This window comes from Mesoplodon bidens, assembly GCF_964165515.1.
Source record: "Mesoplodon bidens genome assembly, chromosome: 1".
In the NCBI taxonomy this organism is placed as follows: Eukaryota; Metazoa; Chordata; class Mammalia; order Artiodactyla; family Ziphiidae; genus Mesoplodon; species Mesoplodon bidens.
Window position 1 is genome coordinate 120,584,914 of NC_138176.1, and position 19,187 is coordinate 120,604,100.

At 38.9% G+C, this 19,187-nt stretch overlaps 1 protein-coding gene across 2 annotated transcripts in view; it reads right to left on the minus strand.

Annotated features, from left to right (window-relative positions):
* Positions 1-15,807, minus strand: part of ANK3 (ankyrin 3) — a 514,823-nt gene extending 499,016 nt beyond the window's left edge. For both annotated transcript variants that reach the window (XM_081254083.1, XM_081254082.1), the window contains exon 1: positions 15,274-15,807. In XM_081254083.1, the coding sequence (XP_081110209.1) occupies positions 15,274-15,336 (63 nt within the window). In that variant the 5' untranslated portion in view covers positions 15,337-15,807. The remainder of the gene's footprint in view (positions 1-15,273) is intronic.
* Positions 15,808-19,187: the final 3,380 nt, after the last annotated feature.

A 19,187-nucleotide genomic window follows, 5' to 3' on the forward strand; every position in this document is an offset into this window, starting at 1 on the left:
ACATTACATTCCTAGGGCTTATTTATCTTATAACTGTGCTTTTTGACCACCTTCAACCAACTCTCCCTCCCCCAACCTCCGCCGCCCCCGCCCCCCATGTAAATCTGATCTCTTTTTCTATAAGTATACTTGACCTCTAAGGATAATACAGTTCTTTAGGAAACTAAGCTAATCAAGCACTGCCACACATATCTAGAGAGAAGGGCTCATTCCAAACAAACACACACACACACACACACACACACACACAACCCTACCATCGTGATGACGTGTAAACAGAAATACCATGGTTTTCCAAGAGATGTTACACATCATGAATCTAAAATATTTAACAACTTTGAAATAGGTTTCAAAAACTATAGTTTAAAGCATTAATAATTAATAATTGGTTTATGGCTTATGACTCAATAATGCTATCATGTTCTGGAATATCATTAAAATGTTGTTCTTACTATTTAAGTTACTATGGTTTAACATTTTATTCTTGCTCTTTTTTTTTTTTTTTTTTTTGCGGTACGCGGGCCTCTCACTGTTGTGGCCTCTCCCGTTGCGGAGCACAGGCTCCGGACGTGCAGGCTCAGTGGCCATGGCTCACGGGCCCAGTCGCTCCACGGCATGTAGGATCTTCCTGGACCGGGGCACGAACCCGTGTCCCCTGCATCGGCAGGTGGACTCTCAACCACTGCACCACCAGGGAAGCCCTATTCTTGCTCTTTAAGAGTGTAAATGTTATAATAACACAACATTTCTCTTACAACTAACCTAAGTGCTATTCAAAGACAAAAACTCTTATTTCTCCATCACGGAAAACACCTAATAGTTCTCCCTAAGGTACATAATTAACTGAACTAATGCTTACAATATATTTTAAACTCATTTAAATCTTATTCTATTGAGGACTATCACATTTCTAATTAGGTCAGGAGGAATGAAATTACACATTGAGGTTTTTTCTACATCTAATCCGAATATCCTTATCATAAACAACATTAGGGAATATAAATAAAAAAGAAGATCCAAAACAATACATACACAGGTGTCGTTCAAAAGCATTTTGATAAAGACCTATACTGTGAAATGGCTTTAATGTTGGCTGGATTGTTGACTGAAAATTGTGACTTCTTTATGGGGTCACTAGGTGGCATATTATTCTGGGTTGTCTGCACAAGTACCTTTAAGAAGTCTGTTAAAAAGGACAGTAGTAGAAGACAGGGAATGCCTTCAAAGAAATAAGCAAGAGTACTTACTACACTTTCACGAAGAAACTTTGTTTGTGTTGACATGAGCTAGGACTAGTCAAACTACAATAAAGAACTATCCAGTAATCTGCCATATCTTATGAAAAGGAAGTTATTGAAACTAAAAATCATGACAGCAAAATCATGTGTGAATCATACCATAACCTTTTACTTAATAACTGCAGGGTTATAAAACATTATATATACATGTACACGTATTTATTTACTTATATATTATGCAAATGTAGAATATATTTATATATTGCATACTTATATTTTATATTATAAAAACATTCTTGTGTGCTAGGGATAAACAGGTTTGATTATAGTAAGATACAAGAGCAGCTTTTTTTTTCTTAAGTGGTTTTTAATTGTAACAGATTCCTTTCCTATAAACCAACAGAATAAGAGGCATTAACTTGGTATAAATATATTCTGAAGAATTTTAGGCTAATGTGTCATTTTTACAAAAAGAAAGACAAAATACATGTATTTAGAGTTTTCTAAACAGTCTAGAAAGAATGAGAATTTCTAAAAAGTCTAAACATGAAGTAGAATTTTTTAAATGTTTATATAGCTTTCTATTTTTTGGGGGGGCGTGTATTTTCTGGTATTTCTAGGACAAATTATATTACTTGTATTCTTTTTTTTTTTTTTTTTTTTGTGGTACGCGGGCCTCTCACTGTTGTGGCCTCTCCCATTGCGGAGCACAGGCTCCGGACGTGCACGCTCAGCGGCCATGGCTCACGGGCCCAGCCCCTCTGCGGCATGTGGGATCCTCCCGGACCGGGGCACGAACCCGTGTCCCCTGCATAGGCAGACGGACTCTCAACCACTGCGCCACCAGGGAGGCCCCAATTCTTGCTTATTTTGACGTCAATCTTCTTCCTATTACAATCAGTATTCGGTAGCTCTTAGAGGAAACTCTCAGCAGTGCAGCTCACCTGGTCTTGCCCCCAAAAAGTTGACCAAAATTGTGTCTATAGTTGTCAGTCACAGCCCACCTGGTTCAGAAACCTCTTTGGGACATTCCCAGGGGCATCCTCTCTTTCCAGATATTGAAAGAGAAACAACTGAGAATGAATGAAGCTACACTATGAAATGAGAATTATATACTATTTGCTCTACAGTTAACCATAAACATAGGCAATACAGAGGTCATCTGATATTTTAAGCCTCTAAATTACTTCTCTCTGGGAGAAACCTGAAGCCAGATGTGGCTCAATGCACCATCTATTTTTCTGGCCTCGTGTAAAGAACAGATTCCATTTCACACACTCTGTTCTGAGACAGCCAGGGACTTGTGCTAAGGGATATAGCACAAATGGCAAAGTTTCTCAGTTCTGCCACTGTTCAAAATTCATATCTTAAGTAAAAGTTCCCATCAGGCACGTTCCCAGGATGATGATTTTACTTTTCCCTGATGCTCCAGGGTACACCTGCTGCCGTTCACTGAAAGCCCAGAAGGGGCTCTTCTCTCTGTTTGCAGTAGATCAGTGAGTGTCACTGTCTTTCTCCACAAACTTCCTACTGTCTCTCTCTCTATAATAAATATATACAAATTTTCACTACAATTTAGCCCCAAAACTCCAAAAGAATAATATATCATGTGACTGGATATATAATAAGATATAGAAATATGAATACAATAGAAATCAAACTATAAAAACATTCTGACAGTTCTTCAATAAGCTTTATAATGTTTATGGAATTACTGTATGACCAAGCAATTCCACTCCTAGGAACATAACCTAAAGAACTGGAAACAGGAATTCCCTGGCAGTCCAGTGGTTAGGACACAGAGCTTTCACTGCCGGGACCTGGGTTCAATCCCTGGTTGGGGAACTGAGATCCTGCAAGCCACACCGCGCAGCCAAAAAAGAAGAACTGGAAACAGATGTTCAAACAAAAATCTGTACACAAATGTTCATTGCAGCTCTATTCACAATAGCCAAAAAATACAAACAACCCAAACGTCCATCCACAGATGGCTGGATAGACAAAATGTGGAATTCCATACAATGGAATATTATCCAACTAAAAAACGGAATAAAGTACTGATACATGTGACAACATGGATAAACATTTAAAATATGCCCAGTGAAAGAGGCCAGACACAAAAGGACACGTATTATATGAACCGCTCATATAAAATATACAGAATAGGCATAAAGCCATAGACAAAGAAAGTAGATCAGTGGCTGCTGGGAGCTGGGGACAGAGGGGATACAGAGCGACAGCTTAATGTGTGTAGGGTTTCCATTTGGGGTGATGAAAAAGTTCTGGAACTAGATACTGGTGATGGTTGCACAACACTGTGAGTGGAGTGAATGCCACTGAATCCCCCTTTTCAATGGCTGCAGTGGTAAGTTTTATGCTATGAGTATTTTACTGCAGCAAAAAAAAAAAAGCAAGCAAACAAACAAAACAAGTCAGAGTGACCAACTGTCCACGATCCAGATGTAAACAATGCACAAATTGTCCCTGAGTGGATTTCGATGAAAGGCTCAGAATTAAAGGGCCTGACTACGCACTTGGACGTCAAATAGGGTGGTCTTTCTGAAACTGCTTTAGACGCCAGACTTTAAATTCAGAATGTTTCATGTGGCGGTGATGCTCCATACAATAATGGAATGGCAACTGGAATTCTACTTGAAAGGTGAAAGGTTAGGCGATGGCTCCTTGTTTTCTTCACACCTCAATCCTAAAAACGTAAAAACTAGAACACACATTAGGGTATAAGGGAGCTATATTGTTAGAGGCAAAATGACATGAGAGATGTTGACTAGAAGAGAAGAACTACGACGAGGGGGGCTCTCAGGCCTTTCCCTCCCTTCAGCAAACACACAGCAAGCACCGCCCTGCATCTCGCCTATCACACTACTGCTTTGAAAATATGAATTCAGTATCTTTGGTAGAAGGAAATGTCTTAAAACCCATAAGCATCATAGGTATCATCTGGTTCAGTTACATTTCAGACATTAGAAAAGGGGAGGTTTCAGTTCAATGTCACATAGATAAACTCATTGAACATGTTTATATTTTCATATAAATTGTCTTAAATGTCTTCAATGTAAATATCTTTGAATCTCATGTTCCTTCCACCCCACTACCTCTTGCTGCCATTACACCAGAGCCAAGAAGAAAATCCACAAAGTGTTGTTCTTTCTTCCATATCACCCTGTTCCCTCATCCTAAATGGTTAAGTAAAATACAGGGTGGGAGGATTTTTAGAGCACAAACACAAGCGTGAAATATACACTACCATCCATGTTAATATAATACGAATGTTAATAATCCAAATCCTATCTGACATGTACCATCAGAAGTTAACATTACACAAAGATACCATGAACTATCTCTGCCCATTTTTATGACTGTAAGGCAGTATGTTCCACAAATCTGTTCCTAAATCAAAATTTCACTAGAGATAGACTAAATATGTAATTTTCTAAAACAAGTCAAAAGATACTTTTTTTAAAAGATCATTAGGTTTGGAAGACAAATTTCTAATTTTCTTATTAAAGAGGTAGGAAATCAACATGACACATTAATTTTACCATCACAAAACAAGCTATTCTGATTTGTAAAGAGAAAGGAGAGCACATCATATTAAAATTAGACATAAAAATTCTGATTCAAGGAGATGATGAACTATAATTATATCCCTCAAATTTTGATTTTCTTCATAGGTAATAAGCAGTACCAAAACTAATCTCATACTAGCAATGTTTTTTTTTTTTTTTGCAGTACGCGGGCCTCTCACTGTTGCGGCCTCTCCCATTGCGGAGCACAGGCTCTGGACGCGCAGGCTCAGCGGCCACGGCTCACGGGCCCAGCTGCTCCACAGCATGTGGGATCTTCCCGGACTGGGGCACGAACCTGTGTCCCCTGCATCGGCAGGCGGACTCTCAACCACTGCGCCACCAGGGAAGCCCTAGCAATGCTTTTAACACTAACGACTACAACAGCTACTCCATGCTGTATGCCTACTTTCGGCCAAGAGCTGTACCAAACACTTGACATATACTATTTCTATCCTCACATTAAACCTCTAGGTAAGCGAAGTATCCCCATTTTATACACTAGGAAACAAGGAAAATTTAAGTAATTTGACTAACTTTATATAGCTATTAAATGGTGGGACACAGATTCACACTCAAGTGTATGTGATTCTGTTCTCTGCTCTCACCAGTTCACCATGAAGAGTATCTTACTAGGACCATAATAAGCCCATGATCATAATATTTTTAGGAGAACCTCCACTTTAAAGATTACAGAAAAGCTTTAAGGGTAGAAGACAAAAGGCACATGTTGACACATTAGTTTAATTCATCTACATTAGTGTATCTACTTTCTAAAGAGAAAACTACAATTGGCATGTTTATAAATTACATTAAGTATTGTAACACAATGCCTAAAGTTTATCCCAAAAGACCTTTTATAGAGATAAGGGATTAGTGCTAAAAGCATTTTCATCAGGTAAACTACTGAGAGAAAACTTACTAATTTAAGCAATTAAAATATTTTGTAATTTTTATACTTCAGTAGTATGGAGGACCTTCATTTTTAGAGCTTTGTTCTAGAGATCCCCTAAAATAACAAAATTCTGTGAAAACTTCTCAAGCACGAATGTGCTGAAGCAAGCTGCTAGCACCTATTTCAAGCACACTCACATAACTGAATTTATCAAAAGACTTATTAGCAAATTTTTTTAAAAAGGCAGGAATCCTGGAACCTATCATTACTATTCTAATTTCATAAATGCCCTCTACATTTTTTTCTAATTTTAAGACATAAAGAACCGACGAGGAGGATGAGCCCTGCTTAATGGGTGAGAACAGGGAACTTCGAATATCTGAAACCAAGCTGTTTCCTGTGCTTCTCTATTTGTCCAAAACAACAGATTGAGTGAAATAACCCCACATGTATAGTAGGAGGCAATCCATTAAATTTCTGATAAACACCTCTGCAGCGGCAGTGGGGTGGGAATCCATAAAATCATAACTGCAGTTGCTTTTGCTTTTAAAAAGAAACTTTGAAGTTATTCATAAATATTTACTTGAATACATGATTCACTTAATTACCTATAATTATACACAAGATCTTTTTCATTAATAATCAGACCATAATGGTTCAAATTCTGTATGTATCTTTAATGTTCCTTCTATGTTAAAGTGAACTAGATTGAAAAACAGTGAAACCATCATTGAAGATAACATGATAATGCTCCAGAGAGACTTCTCATTTCTGTAAAATGCCAAGGTAAATTACTTAGTGATGAAATCACTGCATGTAAAGACTAAATAAGCCAGTATCATGAAAATAACAAAGAGAAATTATACAATGTATCTGGATAAATTATCAGGAATTTGCTTGGTTTGCTACAATTATTGCTTAATTTTTCACTAAGTACCCACAAAATGCTGACAGTAAATATGACATAATATCATAGAGCCTATATTCTAAGGCAATGTATATTTCATAGGCTACATACATGCAACTTGCAAAATTATTGTACACACACATCATATCAAGGGTTACTAAATTCAGTTTCTGATGTGTGCCTGTATTTGTATTTCTAATTTATCAAGTCGACTGTGTACCAAGGGGGAAAGTAACTGTTAATTGGAGGCTTAAGAGATGTGGGTTTCTGCAAGAAGTTTTTAAGTTCCTCACTGTAGTTACGTCACAACCGTTAACAATGGGTAGCACTGAAGGGAAAGTGAAAAGCGGAATAAAAGTTCATCCTTTTCACGAATTCACCGGGTGCTACACTGCTCAGATACCAGAAATCCCCAGCTGACTCCCTAAAATATTATCCCTTAGCCTTAAAACTCATAAAACATTAACTGAATTCCAGGAGGGAAAACAAACAAACAAAAATAAACATTTGAGAGCTGTGTGTAGAGATCTTTAAAGTTCAGGGCCACCGGGAAAGTCCATTAAAGTGATGTTCTTTCCTCGGAACCCAAACACCACAGGGGCCCTTTTCCCAAACAGTTCCTTCTGCCTAAAATGTCATCTTTGCACAGCTGACCAAATCCCTGTGGTGAGTGAGCTCACGGCTCAGGGTCACCTTCTCTGCCACCCTGGCTATAAGAGTTGTCCCTTCTCTGAATCTTCCTCCAGCACAGCAGCCTCAGGTGGAATTTTTCTATTGACTTATTGCTAGTTATCCATTTTGTCTGTTTATTGTCGGACTTGTTCCCTGATGAATCCCTTGCACTAGAATAGTAAGTGCTCAAAAAATACTTGTTGAAAGAATAAATGGTATGATATTGAGACAGAACCAAAATGAAGAACTAGATCTATTCAATAGCTTTGCATGATTATACTGTATTTTAAAACACACACACGGGGCTTCCCTGGTGGCGCAGTGGTTGAGAGTCTGCCTGCCAATGCAGGGGACACGTGTTCGTACCCTGGTCCGGGAAGATCCCACATGCCGCGGAGCGGCTGGGCCCGTGAGCCATGGCCGCGGAGCTTGTGCGTCTGGAGCCTGCGCTCCGCAACGGGAGAGGCCACAACAGTGAGAGGCCCGCGTACTGCAAAAAAAAAAACACACACACACACACACGGCAGAAATGCCAGACCAACATCTCTCATGTGCTGTGGAACATGTAATTAAAAGATGAGTGAGTTGGGCGTCAAGGATGAAAGTTCTGTCTCTGTAGACAAACTGAGTTTCCCAATCTAAACTCTACTCAAGGATTAAAACTACATAAATGAGTTAAAGATTTATTTTTCTTAACGATACTGTGAAAGCCAGTATACCCACTGGTATCTCTAAAATACTGAAGAGATATCTTATGACAGTATGTTTTAAATCTGCTTTTTTCCTACTACTTCCCAGATGGTGGAAGGACCAACGGAATCCAAAGACGAGAGTTACAAAATTAATAGAGGAATAGGGAGTTGAGAGAAACTTCTAGCTTTTAAGCTATTAACATAGCCACGTAATAAGTTGCTTTATATTTACAATTATGTGAGACAGAGAGGAAAAATAGAATGAAAACTTAAGAAATTAAGTTGTATAAAAAATATGCCCATAAATGGGAATTTTTATTTAAGATGGATGCCAGAGAAAGTCATTTTATGTGCTCATTGTGGGAAATTAATTATCCTTCATATGATTAACAGTATTTTCTTGGCGAGCAGGCACAACAATTCGAACAATATTTTCCCCAAAGTCTAGATTCTTTTCTTTCAGAAAATATATACTGGAGTTATTCTTTATGACCTCATCAAATGGTCATGAACAACAAAAAATTAAGAATTTCCTAAACAATATAAACAATACATTAGGACCTTTTCTTTTTCCTTCTAATTGACAAGCCACAATTCACTACAAGCAAGCAAGCAAGAAAGAAAGAAAAAGAAAACCAGGCTTTATAAACATCTTCAAACCCCCCTGTCCAAATGTTCAGATTTATTACCAAGCAAGCCAGTATCTGTTACAATGCTCCTGGAAATAATTTTTCCTACAAGACTGAAAACTGCATTAGGGACCTTTGATACATACAATGCCCCGCATTACAGAGCTCCATTCTATCTGGAATTTATTAAGGACAAAAAAGCCCCCTCTCCTTCACTCCAAACTAACCTTTAGTCCTACTGGCTCACCCGTAGTCCCAGCTCAGAAGTCTATACAGATTTACATATCTGGACTCCTTGCAGCCAGAAACACTTTGGAATTCAGAACTTTTCAGATTTCAGAAAGGTATATATCAATACTATGGACACCCCCAGCAGCATCTTGGGACAGCACCCCATAAACACAGAATTCTACTTCTGCAGCAAAACATATGAATATTCACGCTAAGGAGGATAAATAAAGACTATAAATAGCTTCACATAAGGTCAGTACAGGTTTTGTTGCCAAATGAGTTCAGGTTAGGTCAGATTTTGCCGCCAAAGAAGTTAGGAAGAAATTTCTAGGTTTTTGGTTTGGATTTTGAAATTATGGGGAAGAGATTATAAACCTGTGGAATATCAGTCTCTTGTTTTAAAAGCCATGCTCCAAGCCCAGGCCCCAAGGCTGCTGCTATACATAAAAGAAATTTATACCAAGCTTTAACAAAAAATTTGAAAAAAAATCTCCAGGTAAACCTACCTCACTATAGTTGGTTTTTTAAAGGTGGTATTATAAAGAAAGTCTATTATTTCATGAAATTCTGAAATCAAGAAGCTATTTCCCAGGTTCTCTGAATCTATTCAATCTCTCCCTACAAAAAGAAAGTTCCAAATGCACAAAAACCTTGGACAAAGACAACATGGAAATCTGTGCACTAAGAGGAGAAAACTCCAATGCTAAGTTCAAGAAAATACCATTACAAATGAATTATCGGAAGAGTCACAATTTCTGCTTCACAGACATTTAAACATTGGAAGTGCCTATGAACTATAAAGTTGATAGCATTTGTGATAGAAGGATTAACAACTGAGAGGAAGACTATTAAGAGAATAAAAAACATTTAAAATTTTCTGGGATTTCCCTGGCAGTCCAGTGGTTAAGACTTTGCCTTCCAATGCAGGGGCTGCACAGGTTCAATCTCTAGTCAGGGAGCTAAGATCCCACATGCCTCAGGGCCAAAACACCAAAACATAAGGCAGAAGCAATATTGTAAGAAATTCAATAAAGACTTCAAAAAAAATGGTCCACATTAAATAAAAACTTAAAAAAATTTTTTTAAATTTCTAACTATAAAAGATTGAGAGAAAAACACATTTGACATGGATGCATATAGTGAAATGGTAAAAGATGTAAGATGCCACTTGGGGGGGAGCATGTCATTAGCCCCTCAGAAGTTACACGGCATTTGACACCTGATCACGCTCAGTGAACCATAACTTAAATAATTCATCCCAATCATCAATAAAAGACTTCGAGGGGACATCTACTTGTAGAGCAGCTGTGAGCAATTGAACAATGTCCAAATACACAAATAAAAATGACAGGTCAACACAACTGCCGTTTGCTCTTGGTATGACAGCACGTCATCACTCTAAAGAGGGAACCAGGTATTGAAGGCACCCTCGTGAGAGACCGTGGAATCAAAGAAAAAATTAACAGTGAAAATCCAGAAACAGTAGGAATACTGAATGAAAATCAGAAATGAACATTCCCTTGACTGTCCCTCAAAAAATGAGTACACATTTACATAATTTAAGCTACATCACAGAAGAAACAAGTACAGCTCTCACACATAAGGCAAGGATGCGACTGAAAAGAGAAAGAGAGAACATTGTGATGTCCACCCTCAGAAGAAAAAAAAAACGATAAAAACAAATTTACATAGAGCGAGTAATTGTGGATTCTGAAGATGAAAAAGGCAACTGAACTAAAATGATGAAAATCTCTTTACTGAAGTACCCTAGAATACAAGCAAACTCATTGCACTCATTACCTAGTAGGGTCTAAATAAGTATTTTTCTTCAATCTAACACTGAAAAAAAATCACTGAATGTAACACTCAAAGGACCAATTCCACAGTAATCATTGGCAATGAAACAATATGACATAATGACATATATTCCTACTAGATGGAATGACGGTGTAAAATACAGGCCTAGCATTTCTACCAAATACTAGGGATTCTTTTCTAAGAAGCAAACCTTACGTTGATAATTCATCTGCTTAAAGTCTTTTGTTAAATACCAGGACAAAAAAAAAAAAAAAAAAAGAGGTCTTTAGCTTAAATTCCTTGCGATGGTCCTTGCCTTTTTCTCCATTCTCATATCTTGCTAAAACACATCACTGTACTAATGTTTACATCCCTAAGTATACCCGGCTACTTCAAATCTTTCTCTTTTATCCCACACTCTCTATCTGGAAGCCTCTGACCCTGTGGGGAACACTGGAAAAACAGATATCTTTTAAACATCAATTCAAGCATGCCTTCTTTTATCTATCTTTTCCTGATTTCATCCTCAAATGGATTCACCACTCCCTCCTTTCTGCCACCAGTGGAACCTGAACTCACCTTTATTTGGTACCCTATACTTTCTGCAGGGATTGGTATACTATAGTTGGCTCCAGTCCAGTAATGAGTCTCAGGCTTTCTACCATATAGCATCTGCTGAATAACTAAATTATTTGAAAGAGTTTCAATCACTGTCACATTTTTTATTAAGCATATTTAAGTTGGGAACCTAGACTTCTTTGGAACCTTCTTTGGATGCTCCTATGGATTGGAATTGCATCTCCCCCATGCCCCTAATTCACATGCTGAAGCCCTAATCTCCAATGTGTCTATATTTGGAGACAGGGCTTTTAGGGGGTAATTAAGTTTAAATGAGGTCATAAGGGTAAGGCCTAATCCAACAGGAGTGGTGGCCTTATAAGAAGAAGCAGGGAGAGACCTTCACTTGCACACACCAAGGAAAGGCTATGTGAGCAAGAAGGCAGCCATCTACCAGACAGGAAGAGCCCTCACCAGAACCCAATCATGTTGGCATTGGATCTCAGACTTCCACTCTCCAGAACTGTTAGAGAATAAATTTCTGTTGCTTATTAAGCCACCCAGTCTATGGCATTTTATTATGGCAGCCTGAGCTGGCTAATGCAGATGGTAAATAAATAAAATCATTACATGCCACTTTTACACTTACTCTTTGGTGGCTAGTTAAACTAAGCACCTCTGGCAGTATAATATCAGATGGGACAATATGTCCTCATTTGTCATTTCTACTATAGAATCAGCCACTCTACAGCAAGTTTGAAATTCCACAATGATAACCGCTTTGAATTTAGATGTTATCATTTTAAAACCTCTTTGGAAAATACAGTCTTACTATTTTTATTTTACTTTCATAATATCCCTGACAGCTATGCCAGGTATATGAATCTTATTTTATAAATAAAGAGTTTGATTATTTTATCCAGACAAGATACTAAGTTAGAAGCAGGACTAGATTAGAACTCAGGTCCCGTGACTTGCAGTAAATGCTTCTCCTGTAACCAGCATAAAGAGAGAGAAACAGCTATGGGATGGGGAAACATACAGACACACACACACACACACACACACACACACACACACATCCTCTTCACATTCCAGAACTAAATACAGAAATTACTAGAAAAAACATTTCCTAACATCAATTTCAATCCTTATATCTCTGAGCAAAATCCAAAATACTCACTATGTGCTAACAAAAGAATAATACAATGATTCCCTCACATTTTTCTTGCTGACTCCAATATTAAACATGTCTCATGAGAGACGTTATACCCAAATGCCCTTAAGCATGTAATCTACTTTGAAAACACTCAACACAAACACATAATTTTTAAGGTCATTTTGAGATATATTCCTATACAAAAAGGATTCCACACTAAACTTTATATGAAAATAACTCCATAAATAACTGGGAAAAATTTTAAATACTTGGGGAGCTCACTGCCAAAAAATTTGGCAGGTTCCATATATTTCCCACCTGAAAGGCTTTCATTTGACCACACCCACCAATGCTACAGTGTAGGTCATCTGAAACACCCAGAGACCTTGAGAAATATTTGGTTTAGGAGGAAATGGAATTCACACACACACACACACACACACACACACACACACACACACACACACGTGTGTCTTTATTTAAGGACAAAGAATGCTGCATTCTTTATCCAGAAAATATAAGAAGAAAAGGCCTATTCATTTAAAAGATATCTCCTATCTGATATGCATCTGCTCTCACACTGAAAATTCTTGGTGAACTCTGGTCAGCAAATGGTAGAGACAGCTCAATAAGACATTTATTAAGTGTCCACTGCATACAAGGAGCATGCTAAGTGCCCTGTGAGGCAAATATCAGTGGGTTCAATGTGATGAAGGGAACAGAGCAGGTACGTGATAACTTGAAAAAGAAGTAGAATGTGTCAGCTGTCCTGAAAGGACCCGGTGCTGTGTCAGTCCAGAAGCCTGACTGACTTCTAACTAGGGTGAATTGACAGATTTCAAGAAGAGGGTGAGACCTGGGTTGGACCTGCCAGGATGGGTAGGATTTCATCAAAGGGCCACAGCATAGAAAGGTTTTCTCCATGCACTTCTTCTGATGCTTCTGACGAGCATCAGACAAATGGATTCATTCAAGGACCAGTAGGAACTCCAGTTTGGATGGAATCAGATATGAATGAAGTCAACGGTGAAGGGGAAAAAAGCCCAGGATGTGGGTGCAGGTTAGATTGTGAAGGGCCTCACGCTCCACAGTCAAGGAATTTGGACTTCACTGAGCAGGTGGGAGGGGGACTGGAAGGTCGTGGGGCAGAGTGTGAGGTTGAAGGTTTTTGTAAAGAGGACCCTGGCAGCAGCTGGCAGCAGCTGGCAGAGTGTGGAAGGGCTCAAAGTAACTGACTTGATATTGTGCTCTGAGTAGGATAAACTGATAGGAAGAGAAATGGAACATGACTGGAAAAATTTCAAGGAAGAGAGAAAAAAAAAATGCCCATGTTAAAGGATTCCACATAAAAGCTCAATGATTTACAACTGACCCAGCCACTGCTCACTTTAACCCGGGCTGCACTGTCAGGCCTCATGATGTCTGTCTGGCTTCCCTTGACACGCTGTGTTCAGAGTCATGGTGGGGCCTGTCAGACACTTAAGGCCGTATCTCATAAACATGAGCAGAGCTGACACCTTTCCTGGAGACCAGCACCACTCTGCCACGCGTTAAACAAATTGTATGTGCTGGGCAGCTGTGACCTGCTCCCTTGGGAAATCAGAACAGCACCTTTGCAACATCATCAGTCCCCGCAGAGACAATGCACAAGGAGTCAGGGCTGACTTCAAGTCAGCCTGAACAGCTTCACCATCTGCAGGATGTCGAACCACTGCCCTAGAATGTTGGCATGTTCATGAACATGTCCGCAGAGTAGTCTGCTGACAGAGTAGCTCTTTTAAGAACACTGTATTCAAATGAACCTTTTCATAAATAATAAAGAGATTATAAAAAAATTTTAATGCCTGACAATTCAATGAGTAGTTGAAATCTTTATCTTCTCTACTCTAACCAACCATGCTCTATGTGTCCACTGGCTGAGCATACATTACACTGGGTCAAGGAAGCATTTAAAGAATCACAATTATATATAACGGTCCTAATAATTAAAATATAACATCTGAAGATTTTGAGTATGGATTAAAAAAATATCATCCAAATTTTCCTTAAACAGCTATGAACTAGAATCCTATTTTAAGGATTTGTTTTTCTTTGTTACAGATATACAACTGTCTTTTCCGTTGGTGGCACGCCCTATGGAAGCCAGTTTATAAACCACAATGGATGAAAAGCAAATGTCAGACCTAGGGAATTACCTCTTTCACCCATTTCAAAATGTATGAAAAAGTTAGGAGAACATTTCAAGATATACACATGCAAGAAAACCAAAATGAATCTACAGGTTTACAATAATCACCTATTGCTATTTCGAAGATTCTTCAATTTATGTGTCAAACAAAACTGATTTTATAAATTATAATGGACAAATTAGGCACGCGGCTGTACCACTGCAGAGTCGACTACAAATCTGAGATTTGTCAGCCATAAGCTGATAAATAATTAAAATGGAGTTCACCTCCCTGCTGCAATTTTAAAGTATAACTACAGGTTTCCCTCAGTTTACTTAAAATATGTGTTAAAGCTAAACATCTATACCATAGTAATATTCATTAGTAATTGTACCCTGTTGATTAACAAGCATTCTGGAAAATTTAAAGGGAAAAAAAACCCACCCACCCACATAATTAGGACATGTGTTTACTTAATAATCCTGAATATCACTATGAAAAACACACCACTTCAGTGAAATCTAGATGACTGTATTTAACTGTTGAAATATTTTAGCAATGTATCCGAGTTGTGATGCTTTTCCCCAACACAGAACACACCCATTAATAGACCAGGAAAACAAAAGCATTCTGATTCTAGCAGCTTCTTAAAATCCCATCTCTTAAAATCCAGCCTAAAGATCATTCCCTTCCCCAGAGCCAGAGAACAATACAAGAGAACATGTTGCTTATTCATTTCTTACCTTTTTCCCTTTCCTTTTCCTGTGAGCAGGTTTTGCATTTTTCTCCTTTGGTTCTTCACTCATCTTTCCTTTAAATCAGGTGAGTTTATAAAAGACAGGAGATCACCGCCGGTATTCCCACATCCAAAGCCACGACAAAGAGTCAGAGCATTGAGCCCCAAGTCCATTTACGGGTGCTCCCCAGGCCAGCAGCCGCTGCTGAAACCCAGCCCCTGCTGCTGTCAGACAGCCACGGGCTGCAGTCGCCCTGTTCAGCTTTCCTCAGGAAGAAACTGGGGGTTCTCTACATCAAACAGTCAATTCTTCCTCTAACGAAAATCAGTATCCCTGCCTTTCATTTTTTAACTAATCATTACCCTGAGATAAAATCCTGACAAGACTCTGTTGCTTCTTCCTCCACAGTGATTCCAGCCTGTAAATGTTGAGAGAGAGAAACAGAGAGAGAGACACACACACACACACACCCTCACACACACAGAAATAAGCTACAGACTGCTGACAAGTCTCCGAAGCCTTCCCAGAGGCTGATTTGCTGCCCCTCGCAGGCTGGGAAGCCGAATGTAAATTGCTCTGGTGCTGCCGGGCCTCCCAGGAGAACACATGTGTTGAATGCATCGGGCAGAGCAGAGAAGGCGGGTCCCCGGAGTGATAAAAGATCGGGTTACTGGTTCTTAAAAAACACTCAGTGATTCAGACAATAAAAGAGACCTACCACTACTAGAAAAACCACAGGTTACACTTCTCCATGATTACTTGTTTTATGCGATAAGCCTAAAGATGGGCAAATTGCCAATCTTCAACTGAAGATTCCTAATGAAGGGCTAATTACAGAAAGCCCCATCCCCAATGGGCAACTGTTCATATCTAATCATTGGTCTCCTCCCATGAATGTATCAACCAACCAACTAGAAGTCTTCCAGAATATTCAGGAAATACTAAGAGCAAAGCCTCTGTCTATGCTGCAGAAACGTTCTGTGCTTCTTGACCGTGGTAACACATTACACATGCCATGCTGCACGCCATCCCAAGCCCGAGGCTTCAGGATGTTTTCTCAGTATCTGGGGGGCTTCACACCTAGGTGGAAACTCCCTCTGCAGGCCTTCCATCCATTTAAACATAGCTGAATTCCTACCAGAAGGTGTCATTTAAGTTCTCTTGGAGAGTGTCAGATACATTCTGACTCAGGAAAGAACCAGGTTCTACCAGCTACCGTGGGCAGCTACTAAGATTGCTATGGACCTCGTTGAGCATATAACAGACACAGGTGCAGGGCAGGAAGACAGGGCCGAGTAGATAGGGGAGAAGAAAATGGAAAGCAGGGCCAGCCCATCTTTAGGGGCCCAGAAGTTAGTAATAAATCATATTACTTCCTCACTCGAAATTGGATTCAAATTAATAATAACATTTTTAGTATTGGGGAGTAAGTAGCTTAAAATTAATATAAAGCACAGGGAAAAATATGTCCCAAAGGCTAATTTTCAGTGGTGTGGGGGGGAGGATTTAGCTCTGGTTTGAGGAAATGATGCTAAAATATTGAACTAAAAGGACAGATGTTTATGCTAAAATATCCCCCATTCTTTACCTATCATACAAAAGGGGTTTGTGTCTATATGCAATTAATATTCCATCCCTTACACCTCAAACCACCAGTCCCCCAGAAAGAGCTGAGGATGAGGGAAGCTTAAGATGGGTCCCCATGTCCCAGCACACCGGGAACAGGGATGTGAATGACCCTGCACAGAGCGATATGGATTTTACCAACTGTGGGTTAGCTGCTTGAGCCACTTTTCCACTGTGAGGTTCCACATTATTTAATTACTTACATCTCAGTAAGTCTGGTGTGGCCAGAATTCTGAATGGCCTCAGGGATCGAACCTGTTTCTGCTGACTTGGAACTGCTACCTACCCACAGTTCCTACTTTCTGCTCTATTTCTGAACATTCCTCTTGTTAAGCAATGAAAAATAGAATATCATGATGTGGCAGAATAAACCTTTCAACTTCTTCTATGATTCTTCCCTTGCTCATGTTCAAAACACAGGGAAATCAGGGGAACTGCCTGTATGCATTTACTGTCTTGATCCTTCATTTACTACAATCAGATAAGCCTGGGTTTGTTAGTTGCAGCCCTTTGGAGGGACAAAGGTGAGGTAGGTGCTTTATACAAATTCTGTGTAAGCTAACTCAGGGGTCCCCAACCCCCAGGGACCCCTTAGGAACCAGGCCGCACAGCAGGAGGTGAGCCGCAGGTGAGCAAGCGAAGCTTCATCTGCCACTCCCCATCACTCCATTACTGCCTCAGCCATCCCCCACCCCGCACCACCCCCCCGCCCCTGTCCGTGGAAAAACTGTCTTCCACGAAACTGGTACCTGGTGCCAAAAAGGTTGGGGACCGCTGAGCTAAAGGATGTAAGCAAGAGAACTGAAGGAAGACTATCGAAATCTCTGCATTCTTCACTAGTCAAGCAACAAAGATAGTGTATCCATTTATAGTAGAATTCTGACATTTTGATTCCTAGTGTCTAAACAATTACTGAGTTGAACCACCTCCCCAGGGAAGTCTTAGTCAACAACGATTTACTGAGTATCCACAGAGTAGGAGCCTATTAAAAAAAAAAAAAAAAGTGTACAGAAACTGAGACTAAATTTAGTCCAGTTATGTAAAAATTTACAAACTAATTAAGATTATAAAATATACAAAACACAGCTAACATGAAATTTTCTGGCCAAGTAAATAATGCAAGAATGTGTTTGGGGAAAATGTCATTATAATAACTTTTTTTTTTTTTTTTTTTTTTTTGCTGTACGCGGGCCTCTCACTGCTGTGGCCTCTCCCGTTGCGGAGCACAGGCTCCGGACACACAGGCTCCGCGGCCATGGCTCGCGGGCCCAGCCGCTCCGCGGCATGTGGGATCTTCCGGGATAGGGGCACAAACCCGTGTCCCCTGCATCGGCAGGCGGACTCTCAACCACTGCGCCACCAGGGAAGCCCTATAATAACTTTTTTAAACTAAGAAAGTATGCTTAAATTAATGAAAAATGGAGGAAATTGATGAAACAAACTGTAATTGACAGGAAAGAATGAGGTTATGAGTAAAGATGACTGTCTGCCCATTTCTTTGATAAAGCATCATCTTGACTGTATTCACTTATATATACAATGCTCATATTACAAGCTAAAGTGCTCTCTGCTGGTTAGTTGGGAAAAAAACAGGACTTTTAATGATAGGATCATATGGTCCAATCCTACAAAAGATTATTTGAGGAAGGAATTATTCTGATGATGAACTCATAAATCTGATTGAACAATACTTCAAGATGTGATATTGTATAATCAGGTCTGATACAGAGCCCAGTTTTGAAAATTAATTATAAAATATATCAAATTATATACTTAAGTAACAAAATGTATTAAGCTATATTTAATATTTAATAATAAAAGTATGTGATATATAACGTGTTTTATGTTCATTTTCTGTAACTTAAGTTCCAGACTTTTTGGAAGGAACAAATAACTACATCTCTAGAAGTCTGTAAGGCAAAACGTTTCTTGTTAGAATTAAGGCCTTAAAACATCACAAAATCAATAGTAAGTTAATTTCTAACAATATAAGACTTTTTTTGTAAAATCAGACAAACAAATTTTGTTTAAAGGTTGAAAAATTAAAACAAGTTAAACTCAATAAATAGAAAAATTATTCCTTTTTATTGTTTAATGGTGTTTCATATCCTTATACTCTAGAAATACATATTCACAGAAACACTGATTGTATTTAATACACCCAAAATGTACAAATGCATTTTAATTAAAATTGCTCTGGGTTAAAGAGTCATTTGATTGATCTAAAAAGAGTCTAGTGGTGGTTACTTGTTACAAAAATGTTAAATGTTAACGACTTTCCAAGGATAATCTCT